Source organism: Ceratotherium simum, chromosome 21 (assembly GCF_057802395.1).
Source record: "Ceratotherium simum simum isolate JZ-2026a chromosome 21, ASM5780239v1, whole genome shotgun sequence".
Lineage (NCBI taxonomy): Eukaryota > Metazoa > Chordata > Mammalia > Perissodactyla > Rhinocerotidae > Ceratotherium > Ceratotherium simum.
The window spans coordinates 40093316-40112744 of NC_141920.1; the positions used below are offsets into that span (position 1 = coordinate 40093316).

General features: G+C 42.9%; 1 protein-coding gene across 3 annotated transcripts in view; it reads right to left on the bottom strand.

Moving 5' to 3' along the window:
* Window positions 1–3538: 3538 nt before the first annotated feature.
* Window positions 3539–19429, bottom strand: part of TASP1 (taspase 1) — a 254221-nt gene continuing 238330 nt past the window's right edge. For 2 of the 3 annotated variants that reach the window (XM_087445625.1, XM_087445624.1), the window contains one exon: window positions 3540–5252. In XM_087445625.1, coding sequence (XP_087301751.1) covers window positions 5172–5252 — 81 coding nt within the window. In that variant the 3' untranslated portion in view covers window positions 3540–5171. Of the gene's footprint in view, window positions 5253–19429 lie in introns of all 3 variants that reach the window. The other variant, XM_087445629.1, reaches the window with a different exon arrangement.

Consider the following 19429-nt stretch of genomic DNA (forward strand, 5'->3'; position numbering starts at 1 on the left):
AATTTTATTAATCTTTTCAAAGAATCAGCTTTTGGTTTGATAAATTTTCTCTATTGTTTTGCTGTTTTCAATTTCATTAATTTCTGCTCATATCTATATGACTTTCTTACTTCTGCTTGCTTTGAGTTTGTTTTGCTCTCTGTCATCTCTAGTTTCTTAAGCTTGAAGCTTATATTGAGTTGAGACCTTTCTTATTTCATAGTCTAAGCATTTAATGCATTTAATGCTTTAAATTTCCCTCTAAGAACTGCTTCATTTGCATCCCACAATTTGATACATTGTATTTTCATTTTTGTTCAGTTTAAAATGTCCTCTAATTCTCTATGTTTATTCCCTCTGTTTCCTCATTCTTCTGTTTCCTCTATCCTCTGTTTCCACTTCCCTGCCTTCTTCTGGGTTATTTAACATTTTTAGTATTCTAAGACATTTTACCCATGTCTCAGGTAGACATTCCCAACAAACCAGTGGTGCTGTCCCCCTGATTTAAGACACGGCCCAAAATAACAAGAACATTCAGGAGTTTCATGCTTTAAGAAAAGCCATCATGCCAACATTTTGAAGTATACGTATATCCCAATAGAACCAAGGGTCATTATTTACAACATCAAAAGATCTACTTAGAGCCAGCCCTGATGGCCTAGTGGTTAAAGTTTGGCATGCTCCACTTTGGTGGCCTGGGTTTTGTTCCCAAGCATGGAACCACACCACTCGTCGGTCAGTAGCCATGCTGTGGCATAAAAGAACTAGAAGGACTTACAACTAGAATATACAACTATGTACTGGGGCTTTGGGGAGGGGAAAAAAAAAGAAGACATGGGGGAAAAAAGATTTATTTAATGATTCTGTAGTGGAGTATCCAGTCTCCCTCTTCTGATAAAATTGCCTCTGCTTTCTTTTGGAGAATCACCTCTGCGCCACTCATACTCCATGTGATTTGAGTTATATGAACTTATAACACTTTTTTTTATTTTTGCTTAAGTCAGTTTGAGGTGAGGGTTTTTTTGTCACTTGCAACAGAAAAGTCCTGATGACTAATACAAATTCCTGTAAAAAGGAAACTCCATATTGCTTTTCAGTATTTTTTTACTTTATCCTTTCTTTATTTGTTATATTCCATGACACTGGTCTGTGAATTCCACAAGGACAAGGGCTGTGACTGTCTTGTTCACTGTGCAATGTTCTATGACCAATATATATTTGTGGAATGAATGGTCACTGGTCTTCAACTGGGGTTAGTTTGTGTCAGGGTGCAAATGGTCTGGGTGACTTCCTGAATGTAATGAGGCTGGAACATGTTTCATGACCATGAGTGGGCTGATCCTCAGGTAATTCTCAATGTGACTTTTCCCTTGGGCCATGGCCATCATTGGGCACTCATTGACTGTGTCCCTGCAGATCACAAAAAGTTTTATCCCATCCTGGACAATTTCTGACAATATTCTTTGTAGTTGTTGAAATAGAGGTTACTTACTTCAAAAATGTGCTAGCCTGTGATTTTGTCGGTCACAAACTCCTTACTTGCATGCAGGGCCAATTACGTAATTTGTGAAGGCCAGTGCAAAATGAAAATGCAAGGCCTTTGTTCAAAAAGCAGGAAAAAAGTGCCGTTAAAGATGCTAAAATACAAAGCTTTCCTCTCTTTTCCATGGTTTCCCTCTTGACTTGTCATGGTGTTTTTTATTTACTGTTTAATGTCATTCTAAGAAAATCAAATTAAATTTTTAAGTTATTAGCATAAATTTTACCATTCACCTTTATATTGTGCAATTTTAAGTACAAATAGAAGAGCATTTAACTGTGTGAGGAATCACCAAAATGACATAATTTGTATTTCATAGTTCGTACATGCATATGTATTTCGTTTTTATCAGAACTGTGAAAATACTGCAAAAACTAACTCAAATGTTGTAATTTTACTTCTTCATAGACTTACATTCTACCAATAGTCTCTATTTTGGGCTTACTAATGAGTTAGGAAGGACTGAAAGGAAAAGGAGCTATACATTATCCTATCTTTCTCCTTCCTTCTGTGTCATTCTCAGCATACACAATTAGCTAATATAGGATATGATAAGGTTTCTTGGTCATTCATGTTTCTTACAATGCCATTTTCTTCTTGCTGTACTGGAGGCAAGTTCTGGTTTGAATGGAAAGTGTGGCCTCCCAGGGCTGTCAGCGCTACAGCTTGCTTTGTATGTTGTAGACATACATGCTTTGAGTCTTGCTGGTCTCCCACGCATCGAGAGTCCACCAGAGTTCTGTGTTCACGGGCCATCGCAAACACTGTCTGCCAATGGAAAGCAGACCCACATATTGTACATATCTCATCTGCTCACATGCGTGCCCCATGGCCCCAACAGACTTCACTTACACAACACAAGTTAAAAGATAAAATCATTAAGAGTGTCAGGATAGCAACAGCAGAGCATTCAACCAAGCAAAAGGCCCTTCTGAGCACAACCCACACAACTGCCCAAGTCACATACCCACGAAGTTGGCCTGGCACGTACTTGTAGAGATCACCAATAAGGTGATTCTGCATTTTTTATTTGTTTTATTGTTCTACCCACACTTGACTTCCTGGGAAATCCTGAGAATGCAGTGTGGCATTTTGAGATCATTAACCACTTGTCAGGGGAGGGGAGAAAAATTTAAAGCAAATGTGTTAGGAGTCACACCTAATCAAAGATCAATCCAAAGCGAAGATAAAAGCACCTTGGAAATTACACCATGAGTGAAGAGCAAGATAGGGTTGATCCCAAATATTCTGGGAACAGGTCAGTTATGTCAAGAAACACATAGTTGCTCTCCAAAACATACTGAAATAAAAATATTCATATTTTTTTCCCACCTGCCACAACGCTTTACCCCTGCCTCCTTTTACAAAGACATAGTTGACATTTCATATGTAAGCTATAATGTTCAAACTTAAACAGCTTGGTGGGATAAAAGGATTGTTGTCCATGTGAAAAATAGTGCCTCATTGTTCTATCAACAAGCAATAAATTTTATGATAAATTAAAAGTAATATGCCCTTTATATATTATAAAAATTTATTTCATTTCATTTTTATTTTTTAAGGGTATTATCTTGAGGAGAAAAGCCAATCTCAAAATGTCACATACTCTATGATTCCATTTATAGAACATTATTTTTCTTCTTTTTTCTTTCTTTTTAAATTGTTTTTGAAATCTTTTTAAAATGCATCACACATTTACCTTCTTCTTTTTTTTTTTCGATGAGGAAGATTAGCCCCGAGCTAACATCCATTGCCAACCTTCTTCTTTTTGCTGAGAAAGATTGGCCCTGGGCTAACATCCGTGCCCATCTTCCTCTACTTTATTTGTGGGATGCCTGCCACAGCGTGGCTTGATAAGCGGTGCATAGGTCTGCCCCCAGGATCTAAACCTGCGAACCCTGGGCTGCTGGAGGGGAGCACGTGAACTTAACCACTTCACCACCGGGCTGGCCCTGCCTTCTGTACAGATTCCTATTCGATCTTTCCTGAAGGACTAAGGATTATCATGTCAAACATCAGTTATCATGCTTTCAATTGGATTCAACAAACATTTATTCAGGAGCATTTACAGGCAAGGCATTATGCCAAGAGTAATGGCTGTCTTAGTCAGTTTGGGCTGCTATAACAAATATACCATAGTCTGGGTGACTTACAAACATCAGAAATTTATTTCTCACAGTTCTGGAGGCTGGAAGTCTGAGATCAGGGTGCCAGCATGGTTGGGTTCTTGATGAGGGCCCTCTTCCTGATTTGCAGACTGCCAATTTCTTGTATCTTCACATGGTGGAAAGAGGGCTAGCTAGCTCTCTGGCCTCTTCTTATGAGGGCACTAATCCCATTCATGAGGGTTCCACTCTCGTGACCTAATTACCTGCCAAAGGCCCCACCTCCAAATATCATTACATTGGGATTAGAGTTTCAACAAATGAGTTTTAGGGGAACACTTTTGGTTCATTACAATGGCCCCTGCTATCTGGTGTTTATGATCTGATTGGAGAGGTAAGGCAGACATGTAAGTTCAAAATTCCTCACAAAACATGACAAGTGCTATTATATAAATCTAAAGGAGTACCATGGGGACACAGAAGAGAAGGGAGAGAGAGAACATCATGGGAATTCAAATGGGTCTTGAAGGACGGCTTGTGATGGCAAGAAAGGGTGTGCCACGCTAAGAAATTCACAGTTCTGAAACGGGAATTCATAGGTGTGAAATAGAGCAGGGTGTTTCATTGGAACCACAGATCATATGTTTGGCAACAGATGGCCCAGTGAGAGAACATTAAACTTATATCTACAGACACTGGGGAGCCGTAGAAGGTTTTGTGATAGGAGGCTGGCATCAGTATTACACTGTAATGCAGCAAGGCATTTTGAAATGTGTTGGACTGTTTGTACCAATATAAACTGTTGCAATATTATGTGTTCTTTGAACTTGTTATTATAAGTTTTCTTTCACCTTTTGGTCTGCCAGCTGTTCTTCTTGATACTATTAGGATATCTGACTCTAGCCACATTGGATCTAACTTTCCACTAAAATTCTGCCTCTAATCTACCAAAAACTAGAAAACTAAATAACCGAGATTATTGGAATTGTATTTAAATAAGTATACATAGGCTATGAGAAATAGACTGAAATTTACTATTTCTGTAGATTGTTTACTGTTTCACTTAGTAAAGAGCAAGGATTCACCTAAGAGTAAAGTGCAGGGGTTTAGACGCCAATAAAGATTAAGATTTCTAAAGGAAACTTCTAGTTAAAAATAGTGGAATTGACCATGACTATCTCTTCTTCCTACCCAAATCTCATTAAAATGAAAGCCAAGGAATTTTAAAAAACAAATTAATCAACAAGGTCAAAGAGAATTGAGAGACAATTTGCCATACATGCTTTCAACAAATTTTTGGAAGGAGAGAAATGGATGAAGGAATGGTAATTACTTTGGCAGAATGAAGAAAGGGGAAAGCCAATTGCTTGCAGACTCAGGAGGCCAGAGCTGCTTCACCCTGAAGAAATGCTGAGTTGTTCAGTGTTTATACGCAATGAAAATTCCAGAAGGAAGGTGAGAGTAAGCCCATTGTGAAAAAGGGCATTTGCTGGAAGTCTGCCCATAGCGTGTTTGAGCCGATCAAGTCTCCTCTCCCATTGTGTGCATCAGTGCAACAACCCTTTCCTTGCTTCTTGGCAGAACGTTGAAGGTTTATGCTTCAGAGTAAATGGACTTGGGGAGCAGGCCTAGAGAAATGCAGAGATGAAATGAGGGTGAAATAAAAGTCTACATTTCATACTGTGGACTCCCCAATCTCCCTTCCCCACTCTGCTTCCAGAGCTCCTCTTACCCATGCACGTGCAGACACACATACACACACACACACACACCCTGGCACGAGATTCAGGTTCCTCTCTAAACTATAGAGAGAAAAGACCTATGGTTAATGACATTGGGGAATTCTTCATTTATTTGATGATTCACTTCCCAATTATCCTACGGTGAAGTTTCCCCATCCATGGTATTAGTGCATCCAATCGTAGTGCCTCACTTTTGAATACAGACTGACACCAAATACATGGTGTCTTTTCCAACACTATTTCTCTGACAACAACTGGGTGTCCAACAATTCAATTCAGTTCTGACACTGTCTACCTGGAGTTAGTATCAGATCCCACAAGTTAAAGGGCTCAGTCCCACAAGACTGCCCCACTGTAGAGGCCAATCACAAGTCTCAGGCCACCCATACTTCTGACTGACTGGCGATAAATTTTGGGTTCCCACAACTCCCTCCTCAGGTTCAATAATCTGCTGGAATGACTCATAGAACTCAGGAAAGCAATTTACTTACTATTACTGGTTTACTATAGAGGATACAACTCAGGAAGAGCCAAATGGAAGAGAAGCATAGGGCAAAGTACAGGGGGAGGGTCACAGAGCTCCCATGCCATCTCCGGGCATACCACCCTCCCAGCACCTTCATGTGTTCACCTAGCCAGAAGCACTCTGAACCCTGTGGTTTAGCAGTTTTTATGGAATTTTCCTTACATGGACACAATCGATTAAATCATTGGCCATTGGTGATTGAACTCAATCTCCAGCCCCTTCCCCCTCCCCTGAGGTTGGGGGGTGGAGCCGAGAGTCCCAACCCTCTAATCATGGCTTGATCATTCTGGAGATTAGTTACCATCCTGAAGCTACCCAGGAACCCCCCAGCCAAAGGTCATCTCATTAGCACACCAAAGACAGTTCTCACTCTGGAGATTCCAAGGGTTTTAGGAGCTCTGTACCAGGAAATAGGGACAAAGACCAAATATTTTTTATTACACCACACAAACGTATCACCAGATATTTGTGAAAAGTCTCCAATGTGAAAGAATAAGATTAAAAAGAAATAAAGGAATTAACATACTAATGAATATTATTAGTATTCTGAAATAGATAAGAAAACACATTGCATCCAAGTAAGAACAGCTTGCTTTGAAAAATGAACAATTAAAGAGGAAAAAAAGAGCTCTTGAAAATAAAAAATATGATTATGGAATTTTTTTTAACTTAATAGAAAGTTGACAAAGTTGAGGAAAATTCCCAGAGAGAAGAGACAAAGATCAAGGAGATAGAAATTAGGAAAAGAAAGGAAAGAAAATTAGAGGATTGATCCAACATCCGCCAACAGGAGTTGCAGAAAGAGAGAACAGAACAAAAGAGGGAGAGAAAATTATCAAAGAAACAATGCACGACAACGTCCCGCAATAGAAACACATGGGTTTCCAGACTAAAAGGGTTCTCTGAGGGCTCCAGACAATAAATGGTGCAAAATTTACACCAAGGTGCACAAGTGGGAAATTTCTCAATACTGAGGTTAAAGGGAAGATCCTAAAAGCTTCCAGGAATTAAAAACAGGTTACATAGAAAAGAACGGGGATTAAAAAGTCATCAGATAAGAAGATTCCAGCAGTAAGACTCCAGATGGCCATTGAGATATGTTATGCTTTCACAATCCTGAGAGAGAATGAGTTCCAACCAGGACTGGCTTCATGGGTGTGCCACCAGTGAAGTCTCACAGGGCCACCAACTCAGAAGGGGGCCTCGCACTGGGGTTTAATACTGTGGTCACCATTTTTCAAATCTTAATAATTTTATCTTTGAATATGTGTTTTGCGAGTGAGGTCCGATAGGACGTTGGTACATGCGCAGTGCTGCTTCCCGCCACTGTCTCATCTCCCTGGCGTGGGTTCTTGGTACCTGCTCCCTGACCCCCACCAAGAGAGGATCGCTGCCTCTGTCCCTGGTGGGCCTGATGCAGGTGCAGGGAGGACTGGGGTTGGGTATGCACACCCCACATACTTTGTTGCCAGGCTGGTCTCTGGTTTCCTGTGAAGGTCTTCATTCACCCTGCAAGTATCCCCATGCCTGAGGGAGTGTGACACTAAAACAGCAAATAAAAAATACTACGCGAGGTTGAGAGAGAGAGGTCACAAAAGAAAGAAAAAACTTTTTTCCTGCTTTTTTGAGAAAAAAGGCCCCACATTTTCACTTTACACTGGGCCCCACGAATTATGTAGCTATCCCTGGTTTCAATTTAGAGATCCCTGCTTGGGAAGCAAGGATTTTTTTTTTTTTTTTTCCTGTGCCTCAAAAGCTCAACTGTGAATATTGCCAAAGATAAAATGAGCAGGTACTCCTAACATTGGTTGATTTTATAACGATGTCAAGATGGTTCCAATGTGGACCCCGGATCCCACAGCTGGAAACTCCTGGTTCAAATGCGTCTTTTCTGAGCCACACCTTGACTAATAGATTAGGGTGCTGACATTGGGCATTGGAGTCACATCCAGATAGCCACAATTTCTGACCCAAAAAGACAGTTTCAGACAGAACTAGATGTTTCCAAGGGAATCCAAGAGTGGATTTAGGGGTTTAGTGGAGTTTTTGCCATATGAATAGAGCATCCATTTTTGGAGAGTTTCTTGGGGTCTTTGAAGTTCAAAACCATCTCAATGAAGATGTGAGACCCTGAAAATCGTTCCCAAAAGTAAAGAAGATTTCCTTCTCTGGGGAGTTTTAAGAGGAAAAGAGATTCCTGCTCATCTGGACTAGTGTAGTTTGAGGCAGAGGCAAAAAGGGGGTGGATAACTCAGATAGACTCTCTAGCCCCCCCACCTCTGAGTCTCTGATTTTCATTTTCTTAGACACCAAGGTCATTGCCAGCTGTGAGAATAGCCAAGTCTAGACCTTGGTTTTTGAAGTAAGTACTGCTACTTGCTTCACACAGGTCCACATTCCCAACGTGCTTAATTCTCCCCCATCTTCCCCCTCGCCAACACCTCCAGATCCTCAGACCTCACTGGATTTGGTGACCTGACAACTGCCCTTTACATAGGGATTTGTATCGTAAATTGCCACTAAGAGGCCTCTGATACACGTCTTCCTCACAAATTTATGCTGTCGTGGTTTTCAGACAGAAACTGGTGTGTTCACATGTGGCAGGCTTGCGGCTCATCAGACAGGTTCTATTAACTTGGTCTCCAGGTGGTAACCATATTATTTCATGCTTCTCAGTAACTTTTGTGCAACACAATTACCTTTGACAGTTCTTGAGTGGGACAGCAATTTTCAGCAAATGTTTTCAGTAACTAGAGGCCAGAAGGAAAGGAAACGTGAGTGCTTCAGTTAAGTTTTGAGTGTGGCTCTGACAGCTCTTCAGCACCTCTGTGGTGTTATAAATAGGAAATCTGTGGAAATTCGGGCACATGGAACTTAATGGAAGGGAGCTAAGCAAGGCCAGTGGTTTCCACTGTATTTAAGAAAGAATTTGCTCTTACACAGAATAATAAGTTCTACCATGATGAAGTTCTTCCGAGCTCCAGAATATGGTAGAATTTTCTGTCAATGGGGTTTTATGCTAAGGATGTTTTGTCCTCTTTCATGCTAATTCCATATTGCAAAGAATGTGACATTCACTTCTTGGACTTGCCTAAATTTATAGTGTCCTCAGCATTCCTCAAAGTTATCCAAGGAAGATGTAGATCAATTCACTCTCCACGTATTAGTTTCCAGTTTCAGGAAAAAGATACTAAGTCTCACAGGTGGGCTGTTCAAAATCTGGTCTTACAGAGTGAGAATATGAAAGTTAATTGCTTCTCCACACTCTTCCCACCAGCATCACCAACACGCGCGCGCACACGCACACACACACACATGCACGCAACAGCCACTTTCTAAGAAAATACAAAAAAAAAGTACCTGCAGTCTTTAGTCATACATGATTGGAAAAGAAAATAACTATTTGGTCCCCAAATCGTCAGATGTTAAAAAGACTGATACACACAACTGATAAATCTGCAGAGTTCATAGCTGGTGGAGTTGAACCTGAGGTCACGTGGCCACAACCACATCCGAAAGAACAAATTATGACTCCCATCTCACTGGCTTGGTGCAGAGCAAAACTTCCCTTTGACACATCCAAGAGAAGAGCTTACCCTTTGCTCCAATTTCATTAGCAATGTTTTACAGGCAAGCTTTCTTTTGATCTCCAGTGACTAGACACATGATATCATCGGCTCTAAATCAAGCCACATTTTTCCCCCTCCCTAAACCTGGCCTCATTAGCGAGGACACCACCAGCTAATCTGCAACATGTTACAGATTGCAACATCTCCTGGTGCCATCATTTGTCACCTTCTTTACTTGTTTACCAGCCACTTTGTCAGTAACAGTGATTGTTCTCCTAGACTCAGAGAACAGAATTTTGATTATAAACTTTCCCTGCAATTCTCATCTCTACTAAAGTTTGACATTTGGCCATTACTGCTTTTGAACTTGTTTCCATGTGTCTCCAGACTTTGTTCCTTCCTTATATGTGACCTTTTGGTAGATAACAACAGTCTAAAAAGTGATCTGCAGAGGGTATAATACAGAATAACTCAATTAGACACGGTCCTTATTTCCCCAAAGTCACAGGCGACAGTTTGTCAACCTTCACAAGTGTTACACATGAATCTTCTGCTTGGTTTGGGAGATGAGAGAAGGAGACACAACAGCCAGGCAATATATGTGTAATCAAACTGTTCCCGGATCATGCTCAATAGGAAAACAGTAGGTTGAGGTCTTTTATTTGATTACTTTTAAAACAGTGGCCTTTAATCAGTTTCTTTCATATTATAAAAACACAAAATATGTCTATTACCAAAATATTAGGAAGTACAAGCAAGCAAAAAAGAAAAAAAAAATTAAAGATTCAAATTTCCCCTGTGGGATCACTGTTGGTTAGCTGGGCCAACACATTCATAAGTATTTCCTCACTTGGCTATCTCTACTAAAGAGTCTGAAAACGGTAAATATTATCCAGCCTCCCTTGCAGCTTGGCTGGTCATATGACACATTTCTAGTCAATGAGACCGAAATAGAAAATTTTTAAAAACCTCATAAGGGAGTTTCTGGGTAAACTCTCGATTCTCCCATCTTCCTCCCTTGATTTGCAGCTGCAGCAGCTATTTTGGGACCATAAGACAGTAAGCACGAAGGTGAAAGCCAATATGTCAAGGGTGATAGAGTGGACATCCGGGCATCATTGAGCAACTGAACCAATGCCAGCAATTTCCCACTTCCAGACTTCTTATCAAATGAGAAAATAACTGCCTGTTTATTTAAGCCACTGCTAATCACGTTTTCTGTTGTGTGCAGTAATCCAAACTGATCCGCCCAATCACCTAGAAAAAACTCATACTGGTACACTAGGTGTTCTAAGGGCTTTTGCTTTTGAAGGAGGTAGAATACATGTCTTTTTGTTTGACCTAAAACTTTTAAAATTTGCCATTTAAATTAACTTCAGTAATAACTTTACTCTGGTAATAATAATAATAATAATAACTGATATTCTTATGGCACCTTAGCTTTCATTATCTCATTCTCTTATCCCCATTTTGAAAGTAAGAAAACTGCAACTGTAGTTAACACTACCGCATTGAAAGTTGCTATGAGAGTAAATCTTAAAAGTTCTCATCACAAGAAAAAAGATTGTAACTGTGTGAGGTGCTGGATGTTAACTAAACTCATTGCGGCAATCATTTTGCAAATACAAATATCAAGTCATGTTGTACATCTTAAACTAATACAGTGTTATATGTCAATCATATCTCAACAAAACCAGAAAAAAAAAAAAAGAAAAGAATGTAAGAAAACTGAAGTACAGAAGAGATTTAAATTTCCCATAAAGTAATTGGGGCTTAAATTCAAGTACTATGATTCCAAATACTTGCCTCTTTCAGTCATATTACAGGCTCAGTCTCCTCCAGTGAGTGCTAGCAAATACTAAAACCTACAGCTTGGAGGCTGAGTAAACTGGAACACACCTGAGGTCAATTCTAAAAGCCAGCTGAGATGTCAACCAAGTTCAGAGCAAGGTTCACTGCCTAAGCAGGTCACCCAGACAGAGCCTGGTGGCTCCAGGGCTCATAATTGTGCTAAAGGTAGGAATTGCTTCCTGCAACGGACTGAATGTTTGCATCCCCACCAAATTCATACGTTGAAACCCTAATCCCAATGTGATGATATTTGGAGGTGGGGCCTTTGGGAGGTAATTAGGTCATGAGGGTAGAGCCCTCAGGAATGCAATTAGTACCCTTATAAGAAGAAGCCAGAGAGCTAGCCAGCCGTGTGAGGACTCAATGAGAAGATAGGCATCTACAAACCAGGAAGAGGGTCCTCACCAAAACGCAACCATGCTGGTACCCTTATCTCAGACTTCCAACCTCCAGAACTGTGAGAAATAAGTGATTGCTGTTTAAAACACCCTCTTTATGGGGCATTTTGTTATAACAGCCCAAGCTGACTAAGACACTTGCTAAAATGTCATCATGGAACCAGAGTTATCAATAAGCACACTAACTGTTCCTAGTCCTCTAGAAACAGAGTACTTTTATCTTCCTTTTCCAAGAAGTTAATCCACATGCCTAAGATCATGCCTCTTAGGAAGGGTAAAGCCAGGATTTGAACCCTGATCTATCTGACTCTAAGGCTAGGGGGTTAATCCACTAGGCAGTACTGCCCAACTATGGCACCTCTTTGGCACTTTCAAATATTGTGAACACCCATTGTGATTTTTTTGGGGGGGACTAGAACTCTACAGAACACTAGACAGGTCAGAAGGCCTGGGTCTGAGTCTCCAATCTTCCACTTTGTGTATGAGTCTGAGTAACTTACCTGTCCTGAACTTTGCCTATAAAATTAGGGTTGACGATAAAGCAAAGGAAATGATGTATGTATGCGAAGGTTGAGCAAACAGCTATGACAACTTCCTCCTATGAAGTCTCTTTCTCTTCCCATCCTTCTCCTGATGATGGACTTAGTTGATGTATCATTAGCTTTTGCTACATAACAAATCACCCCAAAATTTAGTGGCTTAAGACCACCACCATTTATTATTTTTCAAAATTCTATGGATGGATTGGATGGTTCTTCTCCTCTGGGCTGGCTTGGCTAGACTCTCTCATGTGTCTGTGATCAAATGCAGGGTCCGCTGGTGGCTGGCTGCTCTAGAATGGCCACAATCACATATCTGGTGGTTAGACGGCTGTTGGTCAGGCAGTAGGGTGACCAGCCACGTGTCTCTCATCCTCCAGTGGGCTAGCTTGGGCTTGGTCACATGTGGTCACAAGAGAGTGAGAGAAAGTGTGCAACACCCCTTGAGGCCCAGGCTCAGAACTGTCACATGCTCGCTTCTGCCACATTATATTAGTCAAAACAAGTCACAGGCCATCCCACATTAAGCAGGTGAGGAAATAGACTCCACCCCTTGGTGAGAGATACTGCAGAGTTAGGAAGAATTTGTGGTCATTTTAGCAATAAATTACAATACTCGGCCAGTTTTCCGGAGCCACACATGTAGCCACACACATTTCCGGAGCCAGCCTTCCCGAATCTTCTCTGCCCAAAAACCCAGACAGAATCTGTTTTTGCAGCAGTGCATAGATTGCGGGTCTGGATGGGTTGTTTGTTTTGTGTTTGTTTTGACTTTTAGCTATTTCCAGGATGTTTCTTTCAGAGAGCAGAAGATTCAGTTCTGTCTGCCACATGTATTAAGATTAGCTGTGATGGAGTATAGCTTTGTGGTCAGAGGCCCTAGAAGTTGGTGGGGACAGAGTCAGCAGAGACTGCTACAGGCCGTCATGGCACTGGAGGCCACCCTTCCAAAATAAGAAGACGGTCTTCCTTCTGAGGTGCTTGGGGCGGCCTGACAGTCAGCGTTGTGCAAATCAAAAGCATGACCAGTGTTACCCAGCCCTGCCAGGGGTGACAGGGTGAGTTCACCTCACCAGCTAATCGGAGACACTCCCAGCCTGATGAATTTGTGGAACTCCCGGCCCTCGGATGACAATATCTGGCTCACGCTTTCTCTGCTTTCAAGTTTGGAGATTGCACAAGTGACATGAAAGGTTGCAGAGGGCCTTGGAATGCCCTGTGTGATGAAATCATGCATGAGGCCCCTTTGGATGGAGACGAGGAGGGGTCACATTCTCCTGACAGGGTGCCTCCTGATGGCGTGTGTGTGTTGGAGGTGGGTGCCCAGCCAGCTCGGGTCACTTCGCACCATCTGGGGCCTGGACAAGGAGAACCTAGAGGACGTGGCTGGCAGAGATGCAGGAAGCAATGTCTCAAGAAGAGTGAAAAATTGCTCTCATGTGCTTTCCTGGCAGAGCCTCTGAGAATGGAGCCTTCTCCTGAGGAACTATTGCAACACAGCTGAGATACTGAAGGGTCAGGGAAGGGTCCAGGCCAGTGGGGGCAAATATCCCTTCACTGGTGTCTCTTACCTCAGGCAGAGTCCTGCTTGGTGGCATTCCTGCATGAGTGGGCAAAATGAGAAATTCCAACCCTCTCCACCCACATGCACGTATTAGATGAGGTCCGGCAGGAGGCCAGTATCAGATATGCCTGGAGGCCAGAATGGGGAGGCCAGAACCTCCACCAAAACACACGGTGGCCAACTCACCCACCTCTCTCCTGAGAAAGCAGAGGCTCAGCAGTGCCTGAGGGAGGCACAGTTCGGCTCTTGGAAAATGGCCCTGTTGGGCTTCATTCCCCCAGTACTTGTTTTCTGGCTCTACAGACAATGCTAAATTCAGTTCTCATCTACGTGAAAGTTTCCGAATCCAAAAGCCAAGGAGACTCCCCAAACCATACCTGGACTAGGGGACAAACAAAAGAAATCCATCTACTTTCTTTCTATGCACTTCACCCTGCTGGCTCCAGCACCATTGCCTGGGGCAGAGGATCTGGGCCATGCAACTGTGGTTCCTGCGCCACTTAGTCAGGTGGAAAAGCCTCCTAATCTAAAGATGGCCCAGCCCTGTCCTGAGATACAGGGCTCCCCCATCAGACTTTCTTGCTCCCCTCAGGCCTTAGTGAACGGCACTTCCACCTCCTTCCACTTCACACCTTTTCTTTCACCTGTGGCTCCCATTTGCTGAGCATCTGCTCCAGGTCTCCCAGCAGATGGCTGCAGCCAGCCTGCAGGAAGAAAGATTCCCAGACCTAACTGGGCAGCCCCATTTCCAAGAGCCGCCACCAGAGCCAGGCTAGCCTTGCCCTTGCTCCTCCTTGCCCACTAGCTTCTGCATTTTCACATCATTATCCCACTTAGGAATGTTCTCACTTTTAGCCCTTCTGCTTACAGACATCCTACTCCTCCCTTTTCTCAACTGCTCCACCCCAGACTGATTCCATCTTTCTTTGTTTTTTAAAGAGTATTCTCTTTTCTGATATTCAATGGACTTTTTGGTTGTGTGACACCAGCAGGAATCTCATCCTGAGGGGAGAAGTAAGACCTAGAAGGCAAGGAAGTACCCTTGGTACTGACCTCCAGGCCTTGGGGATGCCCTCCAGTTCACAGTGTCTAGAATATTCACACACACACACACATACACACACTTCCAAGTCCAATGTTTCCTTCAACACAATATTTAGAATCAGACTTCAGATCCTGGTAGAAGGGTACAATTAATTTAAGTAAATGGAGGCAAAGAGAAGGGGTGGGTGTCTACATAATGGGAAGGGAAGTTGGGAGAGAAGGGATGGGGCAGAGATTTTTCACTTAAAACCAGAGATTCTCCAGATTTAGCAGAAAGATCTGCCAGTAGTGATCTCTGTGCCTGGGGGAGATTTTCTGGAATGAAACCTTTATTCTCTCAATGATCTGCTGGCTACACTTGGTAACATCCAATCTCCTGGTAAGAAAATGTGAGGTTAGCCCATGAGGTTCATACCAAGTGTTAGAGAGGACTTCCCTTGAGGTCAAGTTCTCCAGGATCCTTGTTTTTCTCCTGTCTCCCTAGGGCCTTGTCTTGTCCACGTGCCTCATGTCCCTCACTCACTATGCTGGTCCCTCTCCATCTTGCTGGCCCTGTGTTCACTCCACTCCAGGCTCACTCAGAGGCTGACATGATTAATAAGCCATGGTAGGCCCAGGAAACAGCCTGAGCAGCCTCCAAGATTTCTTTGGCTTGAGGCATAGCAGAGGCCCTAAGTCTTCCAGGATTCTACTGCTCTCAATTCCATGTAAGGAAATGAGGCCTCACACAGGTGAGCATGTCCAGTCAAACTACCCCCACCCCTCCCAGTCCACCCATACGTCCCCAAGCTCATGCGTGTTTGCACACATTCACCAGGCTGAGTGCCTGGAACATTAACCTGCCCTGATTCTACCTTTGAAAGACTGGTGAAAATTTTAGAGTTGTTTCTTTTCCATTTTTTTATTATAGAGACAATATAACTACATTACAGAAAAAGAAAGAAATCAGAGTTAAAGTTTTTATTTTTATTTCTGTTTAGTCCTTATTTGTATGCATATAGGTTTTTTTTTAATAGCAGTAATCAGAATGTCAGGAATTTTGCTGGTTGACTTCTTCTCCACTTTGACTGCACTTTCTGACCTGTGAGGCCTTTGGGCACTGGAACCCACCGAGGGCAGAGTGAGGTCAATGGAGCTCAGGAGGCACGGTGTAAGGGCTGACACTGCACCCCTCAGTCCTTCCCCGAGAGACTCTAAGGCGTCCTTGACCTTCACAGGGCGCCGGGAGAAAAATGAATTACCTCCCTGAGTTGAACACCTCTGCAGGTCTCCAATGTCAGGGCTCTGGCCCTGCTCCCTGGCAGGTTATGTTTGGCAGGAGGGAGGTCTAGCAGGCACCTTTTCCCAGTTGAGTGACGCAAGACTGGTGCCTTACAGAACAGAGCCATCAGTGTCTCTGGAGGATGGACCTTGGCACTGGATTCAGAGTGGCTGAAACACTGGGAGTTTGTTAGCCGAGCCAACCCCATTGGCTCCAGTTTCCCTAAACCCCACGGGTTTTCCAAAACTTGGCCTGAGGTTGAACAGGGGCAGCTGGAGATGTTGAATAGGACCCCAGGGGACTGACCCCCATCACTGCCACAGGCTGCTCAAGGCCCAGTCAGACATTTCCCTTGAAATCACTCAGCTCCCTCCCAAACCGTAAAAAACGAATGAAGAGCAGGACTGTTTGGCCAACACACTGGCTAAGAGAAACCTTGGAGGCAGCTCAAGGGCTACTGCCCATTCGACAGGGGCCATGTTTCCAAACACAAATATTAGCCTTGGCAATCTGGCTGTCTCTTGCTTCACAACTTAGATGGCACTTTTTGGGGTCATGTTTAACTTGGGGAAGAGAGAAATGAAGAAAAAAGATACAAAGTCTCCAGGAACAAAATGAGCTTTTGACTTCTAGATAGTATTTAACTGGTACTAGTGTTTAAAATCTACCCTGGTTAAAGGCTACGTTTCTAAGAACTTCTAGGTAAATTCTAGCAACTCTTCCTTTTGGGGTCCTCAGGCTGGAAACATGAAAATAAAGATATCAATGCCTAGATTCTTGGTAAAGATTGCAAAAGCACTCAAGTGACAACTAATCCCCGCAGCTCAAGACTGGAAGCCTTGGGAATCAGCTTCATAAATCCTGAAGATTCGTCGTGTACCACTGCATCCTGTTTTATATTTTTTAATGAGATGGTCAGCAGGTGTGGCCACAAAAGAGAGAAGAGGGGCTCAGGAAAAAATGAAGTTTATTATACTCACAGATCCTAGAGACAGGAGGCCATGCAGGACCACATGGCAAAGACACCAGGTGGGCAGGAGGCAGAGGACCGGAGTGAGGAGAGTGCTTAGGCCATGCCTTTATTGGGGTTTCTGTGGGAAAGGCAAGGCAGGGCAGGGTAAACAGTTTAGGACTGGCTAGTTTGAATAATTTCAGCAGGCTTTGGGCTATGGGGGTGGTCCCCAGTTGCCTGGAAGCTGGCCCTGGGATGATCAAGGCAGAGGAATACTGCTTCCTCGGGTACACGGGGCAGATACAGGAGCTCTGCTCTGGATTGGTTACTTTGCATATCAAGGGCATCTTCCTGGCTGGGTCCTTTGTTACCCCTAACAACTGGCTAGCTCAGGGAGGGGTAGTCTCTCCCCAGCCAGAAAGATTTTTCTGAGATGTCAGAACATCATAATATACAGAAAATTAAAAATATTTACAATACATGTAGACCTCTCCTGTTGATCCCAAGGCCAATGAAAATACACCTAACCTTCTCAGGAACGCCAAATCCAGAAGAGGAGAGTGGTTCTGTTCACAGGGTGGTGCCAGCGACAAAGCACTATGGTGTGCCAGGAGCTGTGTGCCCAGGGATGGGAGACAAGAGTCTTCCCTGGGACCTGGGAGCTGACAGCTGCTGGGGGACAGCAAAACCCTCATCAGGGCTCAAGCCTTTGAAACTGGGGGCCCCAGACTTCAGCCTGGGCTTCAGAGAAGTCAGAAAAATATGCAGTGCACCTGTCAAGGTGCCCTTCCTTCATTTATGCCCTAGCTATCTTAGCTCCTCAAGCTATGTATAATTTGGGGCCCCCTTCCAGGAGGGCATTGCAATACATGCCATTTGAACCAATGATTCCAGGTCTAATAATTTGTACTTAGGCAATAATCAGGGACGAATGTGCAGTCCTTAACCTCTTAGATGCTCAAGTGTGTTCATAATAGAAGAAATTTGAAAACAACAAAAGCCAAAAGGGAATTAGCAAAATGCATTATATACAAGCAAGTAATATGCAGCCATTTAGAATTGTCTTAAATAATTTAACACGAGAAGTGTCAATATCATGACTGAAAAAAGGTTTACAAAACAGTATGATACTATTTTTGTTTAAATTTTGTATGTGTGTTTATATATTCACAGAAAACAACTCCACGTGGGGGATCCCTTCTTTGCCTGCTCCCCACATTCCTGCCTTGACTCATAAAACAGGAGCTCCCTCTAGCTCCATGGCTTTCTCAGAGGTGCTGAGGAGGTGTGCCCAGCCGTGGAGCCAACCCTCCAACCTAGGGAGAGTGGTTTATCCTAGTTGGCCATATGGGCACACAAGTAGGTGGAGGGCATTCTGCCTCAAAACCCTGAAACAAAACCTCCGCCTTTCCTGGCCTCTCAACAGACATGCTCCTCCATAGGTTCATTTCCTGCCTCAGACAGGCCCAACCAGGCCTCTTCTTTCTGGTTCCAACTTCTCAGATTGCTTTGAATGAGTGAAACCAATCAGGCACATCTGAGGACCAGTTGCCTCAACTTGAGTAATTAATAAAGTTGATAACTTTTATTCCATTTGGCTCAATTTGCTGTATTTACAAGTGTCATCTAGACTCCTGTAGGGGAAAAGGGTGAATGACAGAATTCAGTCAACAGACCTCACCCTGAACCCAGAATGACCTAAGGCAGTGGTTATTTGCCCCCTAGGAGACATTCAGCAGTGTCTGGAGTCACTTTCAGTTGTTCCAATATGCAGGGGGAATAGGCAGGGAGTTGCCACTGGCATCTACTGGGTAGTATGTAGGGGCCAGAAATGTTGCCAAACACCCCACAATGCACAAGGCAGTCCTCCACAACAAAGATCACTCGGCCCCAAAGAAGCAGCCCTGGTCTTAAAGATATATATAGAAGAGCTGACAGCAATTTGTCTTCTACTTTCTATATTTTCTCATTTTTCTGCAATATCTGTATATTGATTTAGTAATAAAGAAAAAAACAAAAATTACTTTAAATTTTAACATAAATGGGCTGTACCACAACTAGGATTTGTCAAATGAATGAAGGAAGGAATAACATGGCTTCTGAAAAAGGGTAGCTAAGACTATGAGCTTCTTGAGGCAGGGATGTCTAAATTTTGTACAACTTTGTATTCTGAGCTTCTAGACCAATCTAGCACATGGTAGGTGCTGTGTAATTGTTGAGGAATGGATGCGACCTGCTTCAACATCATCAAGAACACTTAAATGTCTTATGGTAATGATTTCACAATATATACATGTATCAAACCATCGTGTTGTATACCTTAAACAATGTTACATACCAATTATATCTCAGTAAAGCT